At 43.3% G+C, this 20,938-nt stretch overlaps 1 protein-coding gene across 4 annotated transcripts in view; it reads right to left on the bottom strand.

The window, feature by feature from the left end:
* Positions 1–3,665: 3,665 nt before the first annotated feature.
* Positions 3,666–20,938, bottom strand: part of NGLY1 (N-glycanase 1) — a 50,712-nt gene continuing 33,439 nt past the window's right edge. For all 4 annotated transcript variants that reach the window (XM_073568398.1, XM_073568393.1, XM_073568416.1 and 1 more), the window contains 2 exons: positions 9,489–9,666; positions 3,666–7,881 (listed from right to left, as the gene is read on the bottom strand). In XM_073568398.1, the coding sequence (XP_073424499.1) occupies positions 7,706–7,881; positions 9,489–9,666 (354 nt within the window). In that variant the 3' untranslated portion in view covers positions 3,666–7,705. The remainder of the gene's footprint in view (positions 7,882–9,488; positions 9,667–20,938) is intronic.

Raw genomic sequence — 20,938 nt, forward strand, 5'->3', positions numbered from 1 at the left:
ATCTCAATTACTGTTTCTCATTTTTTCCAGAATTTCTTTGGATCACCAAAGATCTTTTGGTCTACTTCATTTTGTCAGGCTGGTCCTATTTAATTGATTGAGAACAAGTGTGGCAGTAATCAGGCCTGCGTGTGTGGCTAGAGGATTTGAACTCCGCTTCCCAAAAGATGTGATACGCCACAGTTAATTTATGTTTTAAGGGGGGGGCAATCATTTTTTCATACACAGCCCTGTAGGTTTCGATTTATTTTTCCCTTAATAATAAAGACCTTAATTTATAAACTGCATTTTGTGATTACATGCGTTATCTTCGTCTAATATTTAAATTTGTTTGGTGATCTGAAACATTTTCGTGTGACAAACATGCAAAAGAATAAGGAAATCAGGAAAGGGGCAAACAGTTTTTCAAATAACTGTGTCCCGATCTCCACTCTGTTCCTGTCTGATATGTTACTTTGTGTGTATAGTCTGTCAGTCTGTTTTGGTTGTGCTGGGTCTGTGCTGCAATCATCTGTGTTCACCTTCCTTGATTAGTCTTCTACTTGACCCCTTAACGACCAAGCCATTTTGTAGGTTAATGACCAGGCCTTAATTTTGAAATCGGACCACTGTCACTTTATGTGCTTATAACTCTGGAACGTTTCAACGGATCCAGCTGATTCTGACAATGTTTTTTCGTGACATATTGTACTTCATGTTAGTGGTAGAATTTGTTCGATATGACTTGCGTTTATTTATAAAAAAATGGAAATATTGCGAAACTTTTTAAAATTTAGCAATTTTCAAGCTTTTAATTTTTATGCCCTTAAATCAGAGATATGTCACAAAAAATAGTTAATAAATAACATTTCCCACATGGCTACTTTACCTCAGCACAATTTTGGAACCAAAATTTTTTTTTTTTAGGAAGTTATAAGGGTTAAAATTTGTCCAGTGATTTCTCATTTTTACACCAAAATTTACAAAACCATTTTTTTAGGGACCACCTCACATTTGAAGTCACTTTGAGGGGTCAATATGACAGAAAATACCCAAAAGTGACACCATTCTAAAAACTGCACCCCTCAAGGTGTTCAGAACCACATTCAAGAAGTTTATTAACCCTTTAGGTACTTCACAAGAATTGAAGCAATGTGGAAGGAAAAAATTAACATTTAACTTTTTTTCCCCAAAATTTTTCTTTGGACACAATTTTTTTTTATTTTGTCAAGGGTTTCAGGAGAAAATGAATCACAATATTTGTTGTGCAATTTCTCCTGAGTACACCGATACCCCAATGTTTGGAGGAAGACCAATCTTTAGGCGCACGGCAGGGCGCAGAAGGGAAAGAGCGGCGTTTGAGATTTTGAATGTAAAATTGGCTGGAATCGAGAGCTGAAGCCATGTCGCATTTGGAGAGGCCCTGATGTACCTAAACAGTGGAAACCCCCTACAACTGACACCATTTTGGAAACTAGACCCCGCAAGGAGCTTATCTAGATGTGTGGTGAGCAGTTTGAACCCCCAAGTGCTTCAGAAGTTTATAACGTAGAGCCGTGACAATAAAATAATTTTTTTCCACAAAAATGATCTTTTTGCCCACAAATTTTTATTTTCACAAGGGTAGCAGGAGAAATAGGACCCCAAAAGTTGTTGTGCAATTTGTCCTGAGTACGCGGATACCCCATATGTGGGGTGGAACCACTGTTTGGGCGCATGGCAGAGTTCAGAAGGGAAGGAGCGCTGCTTTGGAATGCAGACTTTGATGGAATGGTCTGCGGGTGTCATGTTGCGTTTGTAGAGCCCCTGATGTGCCTAAACAGTGGAAACCGCCAACAAGTGACCCCATTTTGGAAACTAGACCCCCCAAGGAGCTTATCTAAATGTGTGGTGAGCACTTTGAACCCCCAAGTGCTTCAAACAAGTTTATAACGTAGAGCCGTAAAAATAAAAAAAAATCACATTGTTTTCCACAAAAATGATCTTTTTGCCCCCAAATTTTTATTTTCACAAGGGTAACAGGAGAAATTAGACCTCAAAAGTTGTTGTGCAATTTGTCCTGAGTACGCTGCGATCCTTGGGAGGCAGAATGCACAAATCCACAAAAGGTGAAGAATTGGTTTTATTTTTTACGCCGTTCCTCGTGCGATATTAGTGATTAGGTGACTTTATTCCTCGGGTCGGTATGATTACAGCAATACTAGATTTATATACTTTTTTCGTGTTTATCTTCTGTCACACACTAAAAGATGCTTTTTTTGTAAGAATTTTTGTAAGAAATTTTTGTATCACCGTATTTTTAGAGCTACAATTTTTCCATATTTCGTCCGTTTTTATTGGTACTATTTTCGGGCACATAACGTTTTTTGATCGATTTCTATTCCGATTTTTGTGGAGGCAGAATGAACAAAAACTAGCAATTCAGGATTTTTATTTTTTTCTCCGTTCCGCGTGTGGTAAAATTAGTATGGCAGCTTTATTCTTCGGGTGACTACGATTACAGTGATACCTCATTTATATCTTTTTTATGTTTTGGTGTTTTTTACACAATAAAAACTTTTATAGAAAAAAATTATTATTTTTGCATCACTTTATTCTGCGAGCTATAATTTTTTTATTTTTTCGCTGATGATGCTGTATGGTGGCTCGTTTTTTGCGGGACAAGATGACGTTTTCAGCGGTACTATGTTTATTTATATCCGTCTTTTTGATCGCGTGTTATTACACTTTTTCCAAGCGGTATGATGATACTGCTTGGAAAAAGTATAATTTACTACTTTTTTATGTTTTTTTTTTTTTACAGTGTTCACTGAAGGGGATAACTAGGACCCTGCCCCCCTTGCTGTGCCTCTCAGCTGTCATAAACAGCTGTCCGCACTGAACTGAAACTGCGTGTTTACAGGCAGTGACAGTTCAAAGGCAGGACGTGCACAGTCCGTCCTGGTGCGGGAAGTTACATCCTGCCATGACGGACTGTGCACATCCATAGACATTAAGGGGTTAAGCAGGCTAGCTGTTCCGTCCAGTGTCAGTCATACACTTGTTGCTGCCTGTGTAAGACTGATCCCTCTGTGTCTGTGCCTGACTTGATTCTCTTCCCGGACTCAGACCCTTTGCTTTTGACCTAACTTCTCTTTTGCCTGCTCCCTGTAAACTATATTGCCTTACTGGTTTTCCTGACCTTGGTTCGTGAATTGGATTTCGTCCCTGACTACCCACTGTTGTACTGTGCCATTTCCTGGACCTGACCTCGAATTTTGTGACCTCTCTTTACTTATTTACTTATGACTTTACTGTAAGTAGTATATATTTTTACTATCTGTTATTGTAGTCTTTTTCTCCACTTCTGGGACTAATATTTACTATAGTGACTCACGTCACACACTGTAGTTTTTCTGATTTGCTATGTTTCTTTCCTCATGTGCAGGCATTGCAGGACCTTAGGTATCCATGGTTACCCCTAGCATATCACTGGTTGTAACCATGGATACCTAAGGTCCTGCAATGTCTACACATGAGGAAAGAGACATGGCAAATAAAAAAAACTATTGGGATAGGATCTTGGAGATGGAATACCTCTTAAAGGTTTGCATATTTTTGGGGAAGTTGGATAACCTGAATTAATAAAGCGCCTACTACAAATGCAAATCAGTGCATGTACAGGAAGACAGAATTGTAGATGTAAAGGCTTTAGAAATAAGTGATTTATTTAAATATGCGAGACATGACAATTGGTGTATGGATTCAGTTTGTCGTAATACTGTAGTCAGCTTTCCTTAACTGAATTAGGAGCTCCACTGGGCTTTAAGTAAAAGAGAGATACCACTCCATAATGGGAACTTAGTGCTTGCGAAACTAAAAACCATGTTGCATTTATACATAAAGCTTTATTGCACCAGGTTTTCATTATTGTTCTATGAAAAGATGGTCAATCATCCTTCTTGCTTCACACAGAAATACAATGAAAAGAAATTTCAGATCTAGTTTTATGCAAATAAGAAATCGGAAAATAGGCACAATTTCTGCCTCTAAAATACAGCCAGAAACCTGTTTAGTACTGACTCTATGCATAACTGCAAGTGGCATTGTTCAAAAAGGGAAAAAAAAAACCCACAAACGACACATCCGCTCTCCTGGCATCTTTCTTTGCATTCCCCATAAAGTTACTAAGACAAAATAACTTGCAGCTCGTCATATATACCTTCTGCTAACAGCAAAAATTGACGCGTGGCTGCTACCATTTCCTTTGCCAGTGGGGTGGTGTCAATTTAATCATGTATTTCTAGGAGGAATAAAAAAAGAAATAGGAATATGTTGCGGTATTAATGGGGTTGTTCACTACTAGAAAAAACACTTCTCATTCCTAGTGTTTGGCCCCGTATAAATAAAAACATCTATATCCACCTTCCATGCCAGCGCCTGAGTTACAAGGGCTCACGACAAGTTATTATGTCACATGAGCCCTGTGCCCATTCAGCGTTGGCGTCACTGTCAAAGAGCAGCTGCAGCCCTGACTTCCTGTTGACGTTCAATACGTCCGAAGGCGGGGATAGTGATGCCGGTGTTGAATGGGCACAGGGCTCACGTGACATAACTTCATGTGAGCCCCGGGAACACGATTTCAAATACAGCGGGAACAGGAGGCGAGTGTTGGTTTAATGGGACCAAACATGAAGAATGAAAAGGGGTTGTCCTAGTAGTTTGGCGACCCCTTTAAAATAGGGGCTTAAACATTGTACAAGTGTATCTTCTCTCAAGAGAGAAACTAAGAAAATGCAAAATCCCCTACTGACAATCCGATGTTCGACTGAACAGTGACAATAGGATTTTATAAACTCGTTTTCACTACAATGGTACATTTAGCTTGGTAGCAAGATTGTCATTTTATGAGAAGTGTCTAAATATTGGCTAAGGCAAACAATCACCGCTTTCATTTTACCAGAGTTTAACCCCTTTGAGGCCCCCGACTTAACCAGTGGCCGGGACTCATAGGAAAACATCAATTTCACTATATACTTCAATACTGTAGCATTCCAGTATATTAGTACAAACGATCAAATGATCACTTCACGTCCCCCCAAGGGAACGAAAAAATAAAAAAATTTAATAAAGGAATTAAAAAAAAAATTTATATACACATTTAAATCACCTTTTTCTCACTTAAAGAAATGTTAAAAATAAATGTGTTTGGTGTTGGCTGTAAAAGTCCAATTTATCAAAATATAAAATGTTTAACTTGTTTAAAAAAAAAGTCAAATCTCCAAAATCGCCATTTTTTTTTATTGCAGAATTCATCCCAAAAATGTAATTTAAAAAAAATCAAAACATCTCTGGCACCCCAGAATGTTTTCAATAAAAATGGCAGCTTGCCACCCAAAAAAGAGGATTTTTGTAAATCTGTTTCTTGTACCCTTCATTGGGGGACACAGACCATGTTCCGCGGATCTCACTGCCCACCTCAAGAGGGATGCCAAGTGGGGGTGAACCCCCTCCATGTCCTGGTGCGTGATGACTTGGAGGCTTGAAAGTATGTGGGCGCCAAGAAGAAGTTGGCTTGAAGTATGGTCTCTTCTTTTCTTGAGACACAACCAGCCTCTCTTGCAGAGTAGGCAGAAACTGACGAAAGGATTGAAACTGAGTCTTTCAAATGGATGAAATACGAGGCGTTGTCTTTTGTGGAAGCATGGTTCTCTAGCCATCCAAAATTATTTTGTCCAGCTTTTCCCCTGAGGAGGCGAGATCCACTTAACCATGGTCTCCTGTGTCCCCCAATGAAGCGACAGAGAAACAAGCTCTGACCTGATCCTTGATGGAAGAAAAAAAGTTTCTGGGTCTCAAAAAATGGCGAACCAAATTATTTTTTTTTCTTTTTTGCAAAGTTTTGATTTTTTTTTTAAAACCATTAAAATAATTAAAAAAATATACACTTGCTATGACAGTAGATGTTCTGACCTGGAGAATCATGTTGCCAGATCCTTGTTTTACAGCACACTGATTGGCGTGTAAACAAAACCCCCAAAAACAATAGCACAATTTGTATTTTGTTTTTTTGACTGTTTCACCCCACTTGGATAGTTTTTTTTTTAATTAGTGCTTAATATGGTGAAATGAATTGTTCCTTTAACCTCTTAACACGGGGCCATTTTCCAAGTGCAGTGAAATTGCAAAAAAAAGTGCAATTCCATAGTTTTTTTTTTACCATATTCACTAAACGCTAAAACTGAGCTGCCATTTTGATTCTCCAGGTCATTACGAGTTCACAGACACCATCATGTATAGGTTCTTTTTTACTTAAGCGATGAAAAAAATTCCAAAATGAGTTAAAAAAAAGTTTTTTCTGCAATTTTCCCAGACCTGTAGCGTCTCCATTTTTCGTGATCTTGGGCGGGTGAGGGCTTATTTTTTGCACGCCGAGCTGATGTTTTTATTAATACAATTTTGGTATAGATACAATGTTTTGATCTCCCGATATTGCATTTTATTGCAATGTAGCGGCGACCAAAAAAAACATTTCTGGCATTCTGATTTTTTTCTCGTTACGTCGTTTAGCGATCGGGCTAATTTTTTTTATATTGATATATTCGGCAATACCAAATATGTGTATATTTGATTTTTTTAATTGTTTTATTTTGAATTGGCTGAAAGGGGGGTGATTTAAACTTTGTTTTACTTTTTGCTTGCTTCAATAGTCTCCATGGGAGACTAGAAGCTGGAGTACTTTGATTGCCTCTGCTACACACATATGATCAGATTGTCTGTGTGTAGCAGAAGTGCTCACCTTTTCTGAGCGCTGTCCACCGGGTGGTGCTCATAGCAATCTGGCAATGACAACCACAGAGGCCTGCTGCAGACCCTTTGGTTATCATGCCGACCCATCGGTGACCTGCGATCATGATATGGGTTCACAGATGGGCGGAGCCAGTGACGTATTTCCTGTAAGCGCGAGTTAAATGCCGCTGTCAGAGATTGACAGCGGCATTTAACTAGTTAACAGCCGCGGGAGGATCGCGATTCCACCGGCGGCAGTTGCGGGCACATGTCAGCTGTATAGATCAGCTGTCATTTGACTGGAAAGGTGCAGGCTCAGCGCCGAAGCCCGCACCAAAAAGGGGAATCCAACATGTGCGTATTATTATGGCACATGTCGGAAAAGGGTTAAAAACGCCAACTCATTGTGAAAATTAGCAGGCCCTCATACATCTAGGGAGACGGAGAGATTCACAGGGATCTTGGAAGAAAAAGGGGAACAAACTAAAATTTGCGGACGTGGGAAGGGGATAAAAAAATGAAAGCTGACCTGTAATTGCTGCTGTAGCCAATGGGGAGACTTTTTTTTCTTTTAGACACTTTTGATAATGAAAAAAAAAAACATTTCTAGTAAAAAGTGCATGTAAAACGCTACAACTGTCAAAGCCTTAGACTTAATCTATCAAGCAAAAGATATGGCTTCCAAAATCCTTTTAACAGACATGATATTGTTCAGTTGGATTTTTAAAAACGAACGCAATAAAACCTTTAATGTTCTAAAAACTCTGATCCAGAAGTCGCCAGCTTCATCGCCATCCAGTGTGTCCTTGTATGTGCACCTCGGGGGAAAACCGTACAACAGTAAAGATGGCGTCAAACTGTCCATGGAAACGCTGTAATCTCTCCATCGCACGGCTGGATCCCGACAGAAACCTCGTAACACCAGACAAACCATACTTACATATGTAAAAATACTAGACTAGGATCGTTCTTTAAGAGTGATAATAATTTCCAAAGAGTGTTCAGTCGCACTGAGGCTCTCTCGAAACAATTGTGTATGTTGCCAGGCAGCATCTTCTTCGCCGCCGCTCAAATCAGCTTCGAGTACGACGTCAGACGCATTACTAAATTCTGGGTAAGAATGCAGGGCTGTATCTGCGAAGGGAAGACCAATTTATTGAATAATGGTTTATATAGAAAAGAACAACAAAAAAGTCAAAAAGTGAACTACACACCATTCAGGGCAATGCAAGTGTGGGGCATGTCTCATCCATCTCTAAAGGGGCACGGTACACAGCTGTCAGGTGAATGCTTGTACAGCCCATAGCTTTGTCCCCCTACATGTGAATTATTTGCTTGATTCTGTAGTCTACAGGGAGAGAGAAGTTGCTGCCACACTTGCCCAGCAGCCCCTTATCTACATGGAAAACAAAAGAAATCTGGTGCTTGAATTCCACCTACCCGACCCTTATCCCCACTACATCATCTGTCGGGAAATGTGGGAAGGTCTCATACATATCCGATGGTTGGCTGGTCCCACTGAAATCAACAATTTAGGCATGCTGTAATGCATATGATGGACCTCTAGCTGTGCGCTTAGCTTCCGCAAGAAGAGGTGCCACATCGAGCTTTGGAAAGACAATGGCGGTGAATATGTAAATTGGGTTCTCAGATGTGAGAAGTACAGCAAGTATGGGGTAGCTTATGGTGTGTAGACTTGTACAGCTCAACTCAATAATGAAGCTGTATGCAGTAAAGCGTCGAAGATCCCCAGCGTGGCAACTATTCGGAAGCAGTATTCTTGCAATGTAAAGATCCTCAATCAACAGATCACCATCAGGAGGACAGCTCTCCTGTACAGATGCATTTTAACAAAACTTTGTTGATGTACGTACAGGACGGGATCGTCCAAAAGTGCTGTGAAAAAGACGTGATAAACCCTGGACCCACTAAAAGGTTAACTTTACTATAAGAAAATGAGGGGGGTTTACAGGCTTATGATACTGATGAACCATTTTTAGGATAGGTTAATAATATGTGATTGGTGGGTGTCAGACATCCTGCACCCTCACTAATTAGCCGTTTCCAGCTCTGGTGATGAGCAGATGTAAACAGGTGATGAACTGCATTACCAGAGAACAGCCACTACACAGAAAGGTGTCCTTACTCTAACACTGGACATCCAGCCTAGATTAATTAGATGCTAATTATTTAGTTTTAAGGGGTTTCCCTGTCCTGACAGTGCAGTTTATTTTAAAATAACAGACAGCGCTTTCCTAACCCTCCCAGGGTCCTGTGTCAAGTCAAAAGCACTGATGTCAGGTGGACAGAGCTGCAACTAATAACTGAGCTCAGCGGTTCTGCCGAATTTAATGCTATGAGCCTCTGAGATTACTGATTTGCTGCCAAAGAGACATCAGCGCTGCAGCCAATAACAGACAAGCAGTGTCGGAGATCAGTGATGGACCTAGGAAATGTGAGTAAAGGTAAGGGTTTTTTTTTTCCTTAAAACAAACCAGCAAGGTAACGTGATTTCTGAAACTAGAAAACCTCCATTAAGTTTTTATATCTTCTGAGAAAAACATTATTGAGCCCACCCATGTTAGTAGGTGCATTATTATATGCTAGTGGGAGTCCACAGCTAAGAACTTGTTTTGCCCTCTCAGGACTGACCAGGAGCTCTCGAGTATTGTCCGTCAATACTTTAACTGTCTTTTAAAACTTTTAGATAACTTTCATAATAAACATTAGCCCAACTTTACCAGCATTAGCTTCCACTTGTGTTTCTTGAGAACGCAACTGCCAGTTTATGTTTCCACTATGGAAAGTTTGGCTACTGGAGCGGACACTTATACTTTCAATGCTCAGTCCCACTGATGCACATTCAAACTTCCAGCCAATTTTAGCAGAGGAGGAACCTTCTGTTCGGGCTAAATATACCTGTAAAACAGAGATAGGGTTATTGGTTCTAGGGAGGAGACTGATATATTGTAGTTACCGTGTACGGCTGTGCATACAGAAGAGAGGAATAAGTCATTCCTTTATAGTTGTCCTTTCTGGATCTATTGATGGATCTATTCTAGATGAAATACAGGTATTTTATCTGATATGTACCTACCGTATTCTCTATTGTCAACTTAAGAAATACTCATAAATAGTAATATTTGCAGGTCCTGCTGACATCTAATGTGGAAGGGAACCTCCTAACTGTCCGTTGTTGGGAGAATCAAGGATCATAATTGAGAAAAGTAGCTGTCAGAGAAGTTTGGAAATGTTTGACTCCATCTCTGCATTGAAAAAAGCATGCATGCTCGGCCAAAATAAGCGTGCATGCTTCTGGGGAGGTCATAGGAGATAGCAGGCAGCCAACAGCAACCTTGAGCGCCCGATTCATCATGACCTGCATTGATCATGCCGGTCTTGATGAGGTGACGCGCTGTAGTCAAACGCTCCTTGTCCCTGAAAAGGCGTACAACTCTTCATTAATCAAGAGAGTTGGACGAGTGCCGTGCACTTCCGTGTGCACCCTGCTACAAATCCTACTCCAGTCACTGCTGGACTGGTGTTAGCAAACACCGCATTCACCACGAATTTGTCGGTGCTGGGTGTTTTTGGCTTGATAATGACTAAAATCAGATAATTTTAGCATAGCCTCAAGTTGTGCCAAAATTATGCAAGTTATTAAAGCTTTCAAACCAGAATAATGGCATAAAAGCTTTGATAATTTGGACCCTATGTGTCTAATCTAAAAATGAGAGAAAAGATTACGTCCTTGCTTCTAATTTCATTTTGAAGGTAATGAAGCGGCAAAGCAGTGAATATGATAAGATATACAGTCAGGTCCAGTGACACAAGTTTGGGCATTTTAGCTATTTACCATAATATTCAATATAAAGTTACATAATCAATATGGGCTTAAAGTGCAGACTCTCAGCTTTAATTTGATGGTACTCACATCCTAACTAGAATAAGGGTTTAGGAATTACACCTGTTTAATATATAGCTGCCTCTTTTTAAAGAAACCAAAAGTGATTAGACAATTATCTCAAAAGCTATTTAATGGGCTGCATGGGCTATTTCCTCTGAGCCGATTCTAAGTGTGGAATTTGTATTTGGAAGCTGTTGCTGTGAACCCACAACATACGGTCAAAGGAGCTCTTAATGGAAGAGAAACAGACCATCATTAGGCCGAAAAAGAGAAGAAATCCATCTGAGAGATAGCAAAAATGTTAGGAGTAGCCAAATCAACAGTTTGGTACATTCTGCAGAAAACATGCATATTACTTACTGGTAATGTGTTTTACGAAACCCATGACAGCACCAACGAGAGATCCGCCCCACAAGGACAGAGAACCTTTGAGATAAAAAGGGCAGCTCCTTTCTCTGCATCAGTGGTTTACAGAGCTTGAGAGGACCTCCGGGTTAGTGTACACACACATATATACCTTTAAACTACTTTATCAACTATATAAATTATCCTCAACCCCACTTAAGTGAAAACTATATACAACGACCCACCAACCAAAGGTTGAAAGATTAGGAATGGGAGGGAATATAAGGGTGCTATCATGGGTTTCGTAAAACCACATTACCGATAAGTAATATACGTGTTTTCCTATCACCCATGACAGCACTGAGAGAATTACAGAGAATTACTCTATCGGGGAGGGAACCACAGCTTGTAGAAGCCTTTTCCAAAAAGTCAGATCAGAAGAGGCAGGAAGATCCGGTCTATAGTAACTATAGAAGGTGGAAGGTGACGACCACATAGTTGCCCTACAGATTTGTTCGATGGACACATCTGCCCTTTCCGCCAAGGACATTGCCATCGCACTTGTAGAGTGGGCTCTCAGGTCGTCCGGGACCGGTCTTCCCACACATACAGTACATAGGCCAACTTGATCGCTTCCCTTATCCATCTGGATAGGGTACCCTTCGAGGCTCCCATCCCCTTCTTAGAACCCTGGAAGGGGATAAACAGAGCCTTATCCTTCCTCCAGGATTTTGTTGACAGCAAATAATGAAGCAGGCACCGCCTAACATCTAGGGTATGGAATTTCTTTTCCCTATCATTCTCTTGTGATCTATGGAATCTAGACACTAATTTAGGCAAATAAGCTGGATCAGGCTTCAGAACTACCCTATCATCCATTACCACCGTGAAGGGAGGATCTGCTGAAACGGCCTGTAGGTCACTGATTCTGTGTGCCGATGTAAGGGCTACTAGGTGTATGGTTTTAAATGTAACCAGTTTCATGGATCCTTCCGCTAGAGGCTCAAATGGGGGTTCAGTCAAGGCATTCAAGACCAAGTTCAAGTCCCACGGAGGGACCCTGGCTATAAGGGCTGGTCTGGATTTAGCACAGGCCTTAATGAATCTAATCACCCACCGATTACCCGCTAGGTTGTAGTTATAAAGCGCCCCTAATGCTGACACCTAAACTTTTAAGGTACTCAGTGCCAAGCCCTGATCTCGCCCTTTCTGAAGGAACTCCAGGATGTCTTTCAGGGGTACCTTTCCATCTGGGGAACACCCCGTTGATAACAAAAACTTCTTCCATGTCCTACCATAAATTTTTGTAGTGACTGGCTTTCTACTAGCAAGTAACATTGCAATCAGATTGGCCAAGAATCCCTTACTTTCTAGCACCGATGAACCCCTACAACTCTTTCGAGTGGATCTGGGCCCATTTCACTGCCGGGATACATGAGGTTAGGGAGCACAGGAGGGACATAGCCCCTCTGAGAGTCATTACTGGATTTTGTATTGACCTGGAGATGAGAGTGAACAATTTCTCTTTCTTTTGCTCTGACAGACGACATTCCTTCCGGTGGGAGTCGAGCAAGAGTCCTAAAAAGACCAGAGTCCTCTGTGGCCGCAACCTTGATTTTTCCAGGTTTAAACACCGTCCCAAGTTTTCAAAGATGGTGACTATGTCCTCCACCTGACTGTGGCAATGAGTGAAGGAACAGCCTACTACTAGGAAATCGTCCAGGTATGGGATGACTAGCCTGTTCCTCTATCTCAGGTGGGCCGTAACCTCTGCTATTAGCTTTGTGAAAACCTGAGGAGCCACTGCCAAGCCAAAGGGGAGAACCCTGTATTGGAGGTGCCTTACAGTGCCTTCCATCGCTACCGCTACTCTGAGAAATTTTCTCAACGCTGCGTGTATTGGCACGTGATAATACACGTCCTTTAGATCCATGACTGCCATGTAGAAATCCAGGAAGAGTAGCTGAATCGCTGACTTTATCGACTCCATCTTGAATGTCGGGATCTTCAAAAATTTGGGGAGAATAGAACCCTGTCCCCTCTTCCTCCGCTGGTACATACTGCAGGACATTCTTTCTCTGGAGACATAGAACTTCTGTCTCTAGTGCTATCTGTTCTGATACGGATGCACGTGGGACCATGATGATGAAACTGTCCGGGGGATAGCTCCCGAACTACAGCCTCGACCCTGCCCCCACCAGGTTGAGAATCCAGGGACTGAATGATATCTTCTCCCAGGCTGGAAAGAAGAGGGAGAGCCTTCCTCCCACCTGTGTCGGGAAGAGACACTGAACAGGAACCCTTTGGATTTTTTCTGTCCATCGTCCCGTCTCCTTTGTTCCGTGGACCCTCTCCTTCTATCGTACCTTTTCCTCCAAAAGGACTGACTGAAAGCAGGGAAGGGAGGCTTGGGGAACCCCTTTTTCTTATCAGCCGCTTTTTCCAAGAAATCATCTAGAGCCGGACCAAACAAATACCGACCTTCACAGGGAAAGGACATAACTTCCCTTTTGCCTGAGCATCCCCAGGGCAGCTCCGACCTGCATTAGATAGTGCAGCTGACCTTGTAGCCAGCCTGGCTGAGTCGGCCGATGCATCTGCCAGGAAGGCTGCTGCACCCTTAATCATTGGGAGTGTGGTTTTAATGGCGTCACTGGATGAATCCTCACCTAGCTGATCTTCCAATGTGCTCAGCCAGACCATAAGAGACCTTGCTGTGCAAGTCCCTGCGATAGCCGGTCTTAATGCCCCTGCTGACGACTCCCATGTTGCCTTGAGAAAGGTATCCACTTTCCTATCAAGAGGGTCCTTTAGCAATCCGGAGTCTTCAAAGTGAAGCGATGAACTCTTTGTGGCCTTAGATATGGCCACATCTAATTTGGGAGCTTTACCCTAAGATGAAGATGCCTTATCTTCAAAGGGGTATTTCCTTTTGAAGCAGGATGGCAGGGAACCCTTCTAATCTGGCTTCTCCCACTCTCTAGCGATGAGACTCGGCAGTTCGTCTTTCATAGGGAAATTTTTATGTTTTTTCTTATCCAAGGTACAAAACATAATATCCTGGATGCATCTTGTAGGCTTTTGGTCCACCAGCCCCATTGTGGACCTCACTGCCTTGGCTAATTTGTCCACCTCTTCCAGGGGGAAGCAGTAACCTGAGCCCGAATCATTTTCCGACAAGGAAGAATCCGAAGAATCCTGCAGAACCCCCTCGTCAGATGACATTGACAGTGAAGGAGATACCTCTGCTTTATTCCTTTTTGATGTTTCCCCTGAACGGGACCAGGAGCTTAATGAATTTTCTACCTTGTTTTGATGAGAGTCTCATTAGCCATCGTGTCATTAATACACGGCTGGCATAATTTTTTGGGCCATGCACTGTCCAGATCCTGCCCACACAAAGCACAAACTCTATGCCTTGACTTCTCTGTGCTCTTTCTAGGGGGCTCCTAACAGAAAGCCATATAGAAAAAAGGGGAAAAAAGAAGGGAGAGAGAGAGAGAGAGAAAGAGAAAGAGAAACCTGCATTAACAAATGGCATAACTCAATCACCACTCCAACAATTTAAGGGTACCGGAACAGGAGGCAGGATGTTGTCCAAAGGGTCTCCTTTAGGGACCGTGGAACCTTTCACCCTGGAGAAGCTGTGCCGACCCGTTCTGGAATCCTTGGACCTGTGTCGGGATCGCTGCGGCTGCTCCAGTTCCTCATGCTGCCGATGCGGCGGCTGCAAATTCTGTTACTGCTGGTGCTGTGGAGAGGGTTGCTGTGCCTCCATTGCTGCACAGGTGCCCCTGCCTGGCCGGTGATCCTCTCTTAAGTTTGCTCACAGGGGATCTGCCGGCTGGCGTCTCCTGCAGCTTCAGGTACCGCCCCTGGCTTCCCCCTGTCCTGGCCGCGTCAACAGGGTGTGACTTCTTGTTTCCGGCCGCGCTCTGACAACGCACCGAAATGCAGGGATGACTGTCCCCATACGGTGATGGCGCCGCAGACACGTGCCTGCTCGTCGGACCCCTCTGCGGTGCTTCCAGGCACACTGGCGCTGGCCGAAGCAGAGCCGGTGTGCTGCCCCTGCAGACCGGCCTGGGCCTGGGACATCTTCTTTGATCTGTGCCGCCATAGAGGTAAAGACTCCACCCTACAAGGACAGGAAATCACTAATGCGGAGAGAGGAGCTGCCCTTTTTATCTTAAAGGTTCCCTGTCCTTGTGGGATGGATCCCCGCTCTTGTTGGTGCTGTCATGGGTGATAGGAAAAAAAACACTCTGGTGAGCTTGGGAACTTTAAAAGGCAGAATACTTTCCATGGTGAAGAAAAACTCTTTCACAGTATCCATCCAAGTGAAGAACACTCTCCAGGAAGTATTTCAGTATCTACGGTAAGTCAGGGATGAACAACTCCAGTCCTCAAGAGCCACCAACAATGCATGTTTTCAGGATTTACTTAGCATTGCACAAGGTGTTGGAATCATCAATAGTGCAGGTGATTAAATTATCACCCGTGCAATACTAAGGAAATCCTGAAAATATGCACTGTTGGTGGTTCTTGATGACTGAAGTTGTGCATCCCTGATCAAAGTCTACCATAAAGAGAAGACTTCATGAGAACAAATACAGAGGATACACCACAAGGTGCAAATCATTAATCAGCCTTAAAAATAGGCCAGATGAGACTTTGCCAAACAACATCTAAAGAAGCCAGCCCAGTTCTGGAAAAGCATTCATTCAAATGAACAATCCCCCAAAACATATTGCGAAAGCAAGCAAGGAGTTTTTTTAAGGCAAAGAAGATCTCAGAGACATCGATATGCATTTCACATTCTTAAGACAAAACTTCTAAAAAGTGTAACCGTCACTTCAATTTTTATTTTATAAATCAATTGCACATGTGGAAATAAGCGACTTTGTAATATATCTTATTAGAGAAATCTGTTTCTTTCTCTGCCAGGTCTGATCATTAATTCTCAAAATTCTAAGTTCCTGGGTAAAATCAGTATTCAGTGAACACAAACTTTGCCATTACTGAGACCGGAGATGACAGTTGCTGCTGATAAGATTCTATGAAGAGCGGAGGGGGAGGAGCTCTGCATGTAGTTCCATCTCCCCCCGCACCTTTTCCCCTCTACATAGAATCTTATCAGCACCAACTGCAATTCCCTATATCAGTAATGTAATAATCTGTCTTCACTGAATTCAGATTTTACCTGGAAATTGAGAATTTTGAGGATGAATTATCATTCCTGGATGAGAAGCAGATTTCCCAAATAAGATATATTACAAAGTCTCTTATTTTGTACTATTGATGTATGAAATAAAAATTAAAGCGATAGTTACTCTTTAAAGCAGGAAGACCCACAGGCAACAACTGAAGTCAGCTGCAGTAAAGGCCTGACAAGGCATCACAAAGGAGGAAACCCAGCGTTTGGTGATGTCCATGGATTCCAGACTTCAGGCAAGTCATTCCCTGAAAAGGATTCTCTACAAAGTAGTAAAAATGAATATTTTATTTATGGTATAATTAATATGTCCAATTACTTTTGAGCCTCTGAATGAGGAGGTTTTGTGGAACAATGGTTGCAATTTCTAAACGTTTCACAGTATACTTTTGTTCAACCCCTTTAATTAAACCTGAAAGTCTCCACTTCAATTGGATCTCAGTTGTTTCATTTTAAATCCAAAATAGCATCGTGTAGAGCCCAAATCATGAAGATTCTATCAAATATTTCTGGACCTGCCTGTACTTACCTGATGAATTCCCATCACTTCCGTGCTGCTACCGTGGTGGTCCCACTGGTCTTTATGATCTCTCCTTCAGATATGTCTGGTCACAACAGCACGATCTGCTCTAGAATACAGAGCCCCAGGACTAGCTACAGCGGTCACATGTGCATGGTCATCACTGCTAAACTGTGCACAAAGACTGGAGGGACCCCTTCACCCCTGGGCGATTTTCTGTTTTTCCCTTCCCTTCTTCCAAGAGCTATAACTTTTTTATTTTTCTGTCCATATGGCCATATGAGGACTTGTTTTTGTGAAACGAGTTGTGCTTTTGAATGACACCATTAGTTTTACCATATAATGTACTGGAAAACAGAAAAACAATTCCAAGTGTGGCGAAATGGCAAAAAAGTATAATTCTACAATAGTTTTTTGGTTTTTTTTATTGGGCATGTTTGCTATATGGAAAAACTAACCTGGCAACATGATTCCCCATGTCAGTAGGAGTACGCAGATACCAAAGAGGTGTAAGTTCTTTTTATTTAAGGGGTGAGAAAAAAATTCAGAAGTTTGTATGAAAAAAATTTTTTGCGTTTATCGCCATTTCCTGAGACCTATGGAGACCATTTTTCTCGATCTGCGGCTGGGTGAGGGCTCATTTTTTGTGCCACAAGCTGACATTTTTATTAATACCATTTTGGAGTGGATACGATGTTTATATCACCTGTTATTGCAATGCTGCAGCGGTAAAAAACAAAAAGGAATTTTTTTTTATTTTTGTGCTAAAAAAAATTCCGAACTTTTTTTCCTTTAGGTATGGATAAATTTATATTTTAAAATAACAGGCAAGTATGTTTATTTTTAAAATTTTTTTTTTTTTTTTTTTTTTAAACTGTGAAAAAGGTTGGGGGGGGCAAGTAAACATCAATTGTTTTTATTATTTCTTGTTAAGGCTTCAAAAAATTTTTTTTGGTCCACCTTTCATTTGATTGCTTGGAATTTATACTGCAATACTTGACTATTATAATATATAGTGAATTTAACAATCTCCTATGATGCACAGCTGCAGGCGCAAGAAGCACAATGTGGCAGTGATGGGAGCATCTTCAGGAGGCCATCAACATGTCTCCTAAATGCCTCTGTCAGTGGTTAACACAGCTTTTATGGGGTGAAATAACAGTGATTGGGGTTGTCTCATGTTGCTGCCGATAGTGGAAGGTAATGGCTGTGTATAACACAGCTGTCCCTCCCTATATATGGAGTGGCCTGTTCTTTATACACTCGTATCTGAAATGCGCCATATATGTGTGGTAGATATCAGGACGGGAATAAATTCTAGGCTACCCTTTTAAAGGGAATCTATCTGTAGGATCAACCCTCCTAAACTGTCCTATATGGGCATGCGGGTCATAAAAAGCTGAATAAAATGATACCTTGATATCTGCAATGAGATGTCTTATTCCAGAGAAACATGGATTTTTGTGAGTACTCACCGTAAAATCCTTTTCTCCGAGACGCTCATTGGGGGACACAGATACTGTGGGTGTATGCTTCTGCCGCTAAGAGGCTGACACAAAGTGAAAAAAAGAGGTTAGCTCCTCCTCCGCAGTATACACCCTCGCCCCTATTGCAGGCGGAAATCAGTTTGGTGCCAAAGCAGGAGGACAACAAATCAGCCTTAATACAGGTACAACATGTCCAAAGGAAAACACCACCTTTATATGAAATAAGTAAACACATATTCATTTAAACAAGAGCCAACTGGCTAATAGGGTGGGTGCTGTGTCCCTCAATGAGCGTCTCGGAGAAAAGGATTTTACGGTGAGTACTCACAAAAATCCATGTTTCTCCTTCATCTCATTGGGGGACACAGATACTGTGGGACGTCCTAAAGCAGTCCCTAGGTGGGAGATTGACTCACCGATCCAAGCTACATTCACCTCCTGTTTTAAAGGTGCGCCACCGTTGCTTGGAAAATACTTCTACCCAGGCTTGCATCCGCCGAGGCCTGAGCATGGATATTATGTTTGGCAAATGTGTGCAGGCTGGACCAGGTTGCTGCCTTGCAAACCTGTTCCGTCGAAGCCTGATGCCGAATCACCCAAAAGGCGCCCACTGCCCGAGTAGAGTGCGCTCTGATCCCTGCTGGAATCGGCGTGCCTCTAATGCAGTAGGACTCCTGAATAGTCAAACGAATCCATCTGGCTATGATCGACTTTGAGGCAGCGAGTCCCTTCCTGCGTTCTTCAGGGAGCACGAACAGCGTCTCCGTCTGAGGAAAGGGTGCTGTCCGTGACACGTACCTTCGGAGGGCTCTTACCAGGTCTAACGTGTGAAGAGCCTTCTTCCACACGGTGCACCGATGCTGGAAAAAATGAAGGCAAAACAACATCTTCATTGATGTGAAAAAGAGGACACGACCTTCGCAGAAAAAGAGGGGCTGGTCTGAGGACCACCTTATACTTATGGAAAGTGAGGAATGGAGCTCGGCAGGATAGAGCCGCCAGCTCTGAAAACCCGCCTGATGGAAGTGATGGCCACTAGGGGAACAACTTTTCCAGGAAAGGTATCCTGAAACAGTTCCAATGGAGCTTCCTGCAGAACGCTTAAGACCATGTTAAGAACACAGGCGTCCATCGGCGCCATATAGGGAGGTATCAAGTGGAACACTCCCCGGATGAAAAGTTTTCACCTGCAAATTGGCCGTAACCCTGCACTGGAACAGGACGGATAAGGCCAACATTTGTCTCCTGCGGAAACCTGGGGCAAAGCCCGAGTCTAATGCTCTAACGACTGAGCTATCCGGGCTCTCTGAGCCCGACTGGAGAAAAACCAAGATGTTGGAGATCGAGAATCTTAGCGGAGAAACACCGCGCCTCGACATCAAGCAAAGAACACCTTCCAGGTGTGGTGGTAAATTCATGCTGAAGCAGGCCTCCGGGCGCTAATCGTTGTAGCGACCCCCTTGCTCCCGAACCCTGCCTGGGTTAGAATCCGAGATTCAACGGCCCTGCCGTCAAACACAGGGTCCCTGAGCTCGGGTGGCAAATTGGCCCTTGAGACGGTAGATCTGGACGCTCTAGCAGGCGCCCAGGAACGTCGGCAAGCAGCTGCCTTAGATCTGCGTACCACGCTCGATGGGGCCAGTCTGGGGCCAGCAGAATCGCCGGCCCCCTTTCCGTCTTGATCCCTTTGCTGACTCTCGGGAGTAGTGGCAGTGGGGGAAATAGATATGGGAGGGGACACTGGTTCCATGGCAGAACCAACGCGTCCCCCGCGAATGCCTGCCGGTCCCTGGCCCGAGAGACATATGTGGACACCTTGGCATTCACGCTGGAAACAGTCAGGTCCACATCCGGAGCTCCCCACAGTTGACAAATCTGTTGAAGAACTTCGGGATGTAGAGACCACTCTCCGGATGCAAGACCCTGCCGGCTGAGGAAGTCTGCCGCCCAATCTTCCACTCCCGGGATGTGGACAGCCGAAATCACCCGAGTGGTTTGCTTCGGCCCACTGAAGAACGTGCTCCACCTCGCGCATGATTGTTTTGCTGCGGGTGCCCCCCTGACGAATTATGTAAACCACCGCCGCGGCGATGTCCGATAGAATCCGGACAGGACGGCCTGCTAGCAAGTGAGGAAACCTCTGCGGAGCCAGCCGAATTGCTCGTATCCCCCAATAAGTTGATCAGGAGGCGTGACTCCTGTGGCGACCACCGTTTCTGGGTTGTGTGGTGGCGAAACACCGCTCCCCAACCGAGGAGACTGACGTCAATTGTCATTATCAGCCCATGACATGGGGGGAAAGGTTTCCCTAGGCCAGAGCGGAACTGGTTATCCACCATCCGAGCGACTGCCTGACTTGAGAGGACAGATTGCACTGTCGATCGAGCGTGAAAGGATTCTTGTCCCAGGCTGACACGAGGCGTGCTGCAGAGGGTGAAGGATGGAACTGGACGAAAGGTATCGCTTCGATTGCTGCCACCATTTTCCCTAGCATCCTTATCGCGAATCGGATGGTATGAGGGACTGGTTGGCGTAGTGTCCGGACTCCCTGCCGGAGACTAGCGCCCTTTCCTGAGGGAGAACTATCAACCCTCAGAAAGTGTCGAAGATCATCCCTAGGAAGGAGATCCTCTGAGCTGGCACAAGGGATGATTTCTTTGCATTGACCAACCATCTAAGCGGCAAGAGTATCTAGCGTGATGTTGACACCTTCCTCA

The sequence above is a fragment of the Dendrobates tinctorius genome, unplaced genomic scaffold, assembly GCF_039654945.1.
Source record: "Dendrobates tinctorius isolate UK_male_01 unplaced genomic scaffold, ASM3965494v1 ptg000005l, whole genome shotgun sequence".
Classification (NCBI taxonomy): Eukaryota; Metazoa; Chordata; class Amphibia; order Anura; family Dendrobatidae; genus Dendrobates; species Dendrobates tinctorius.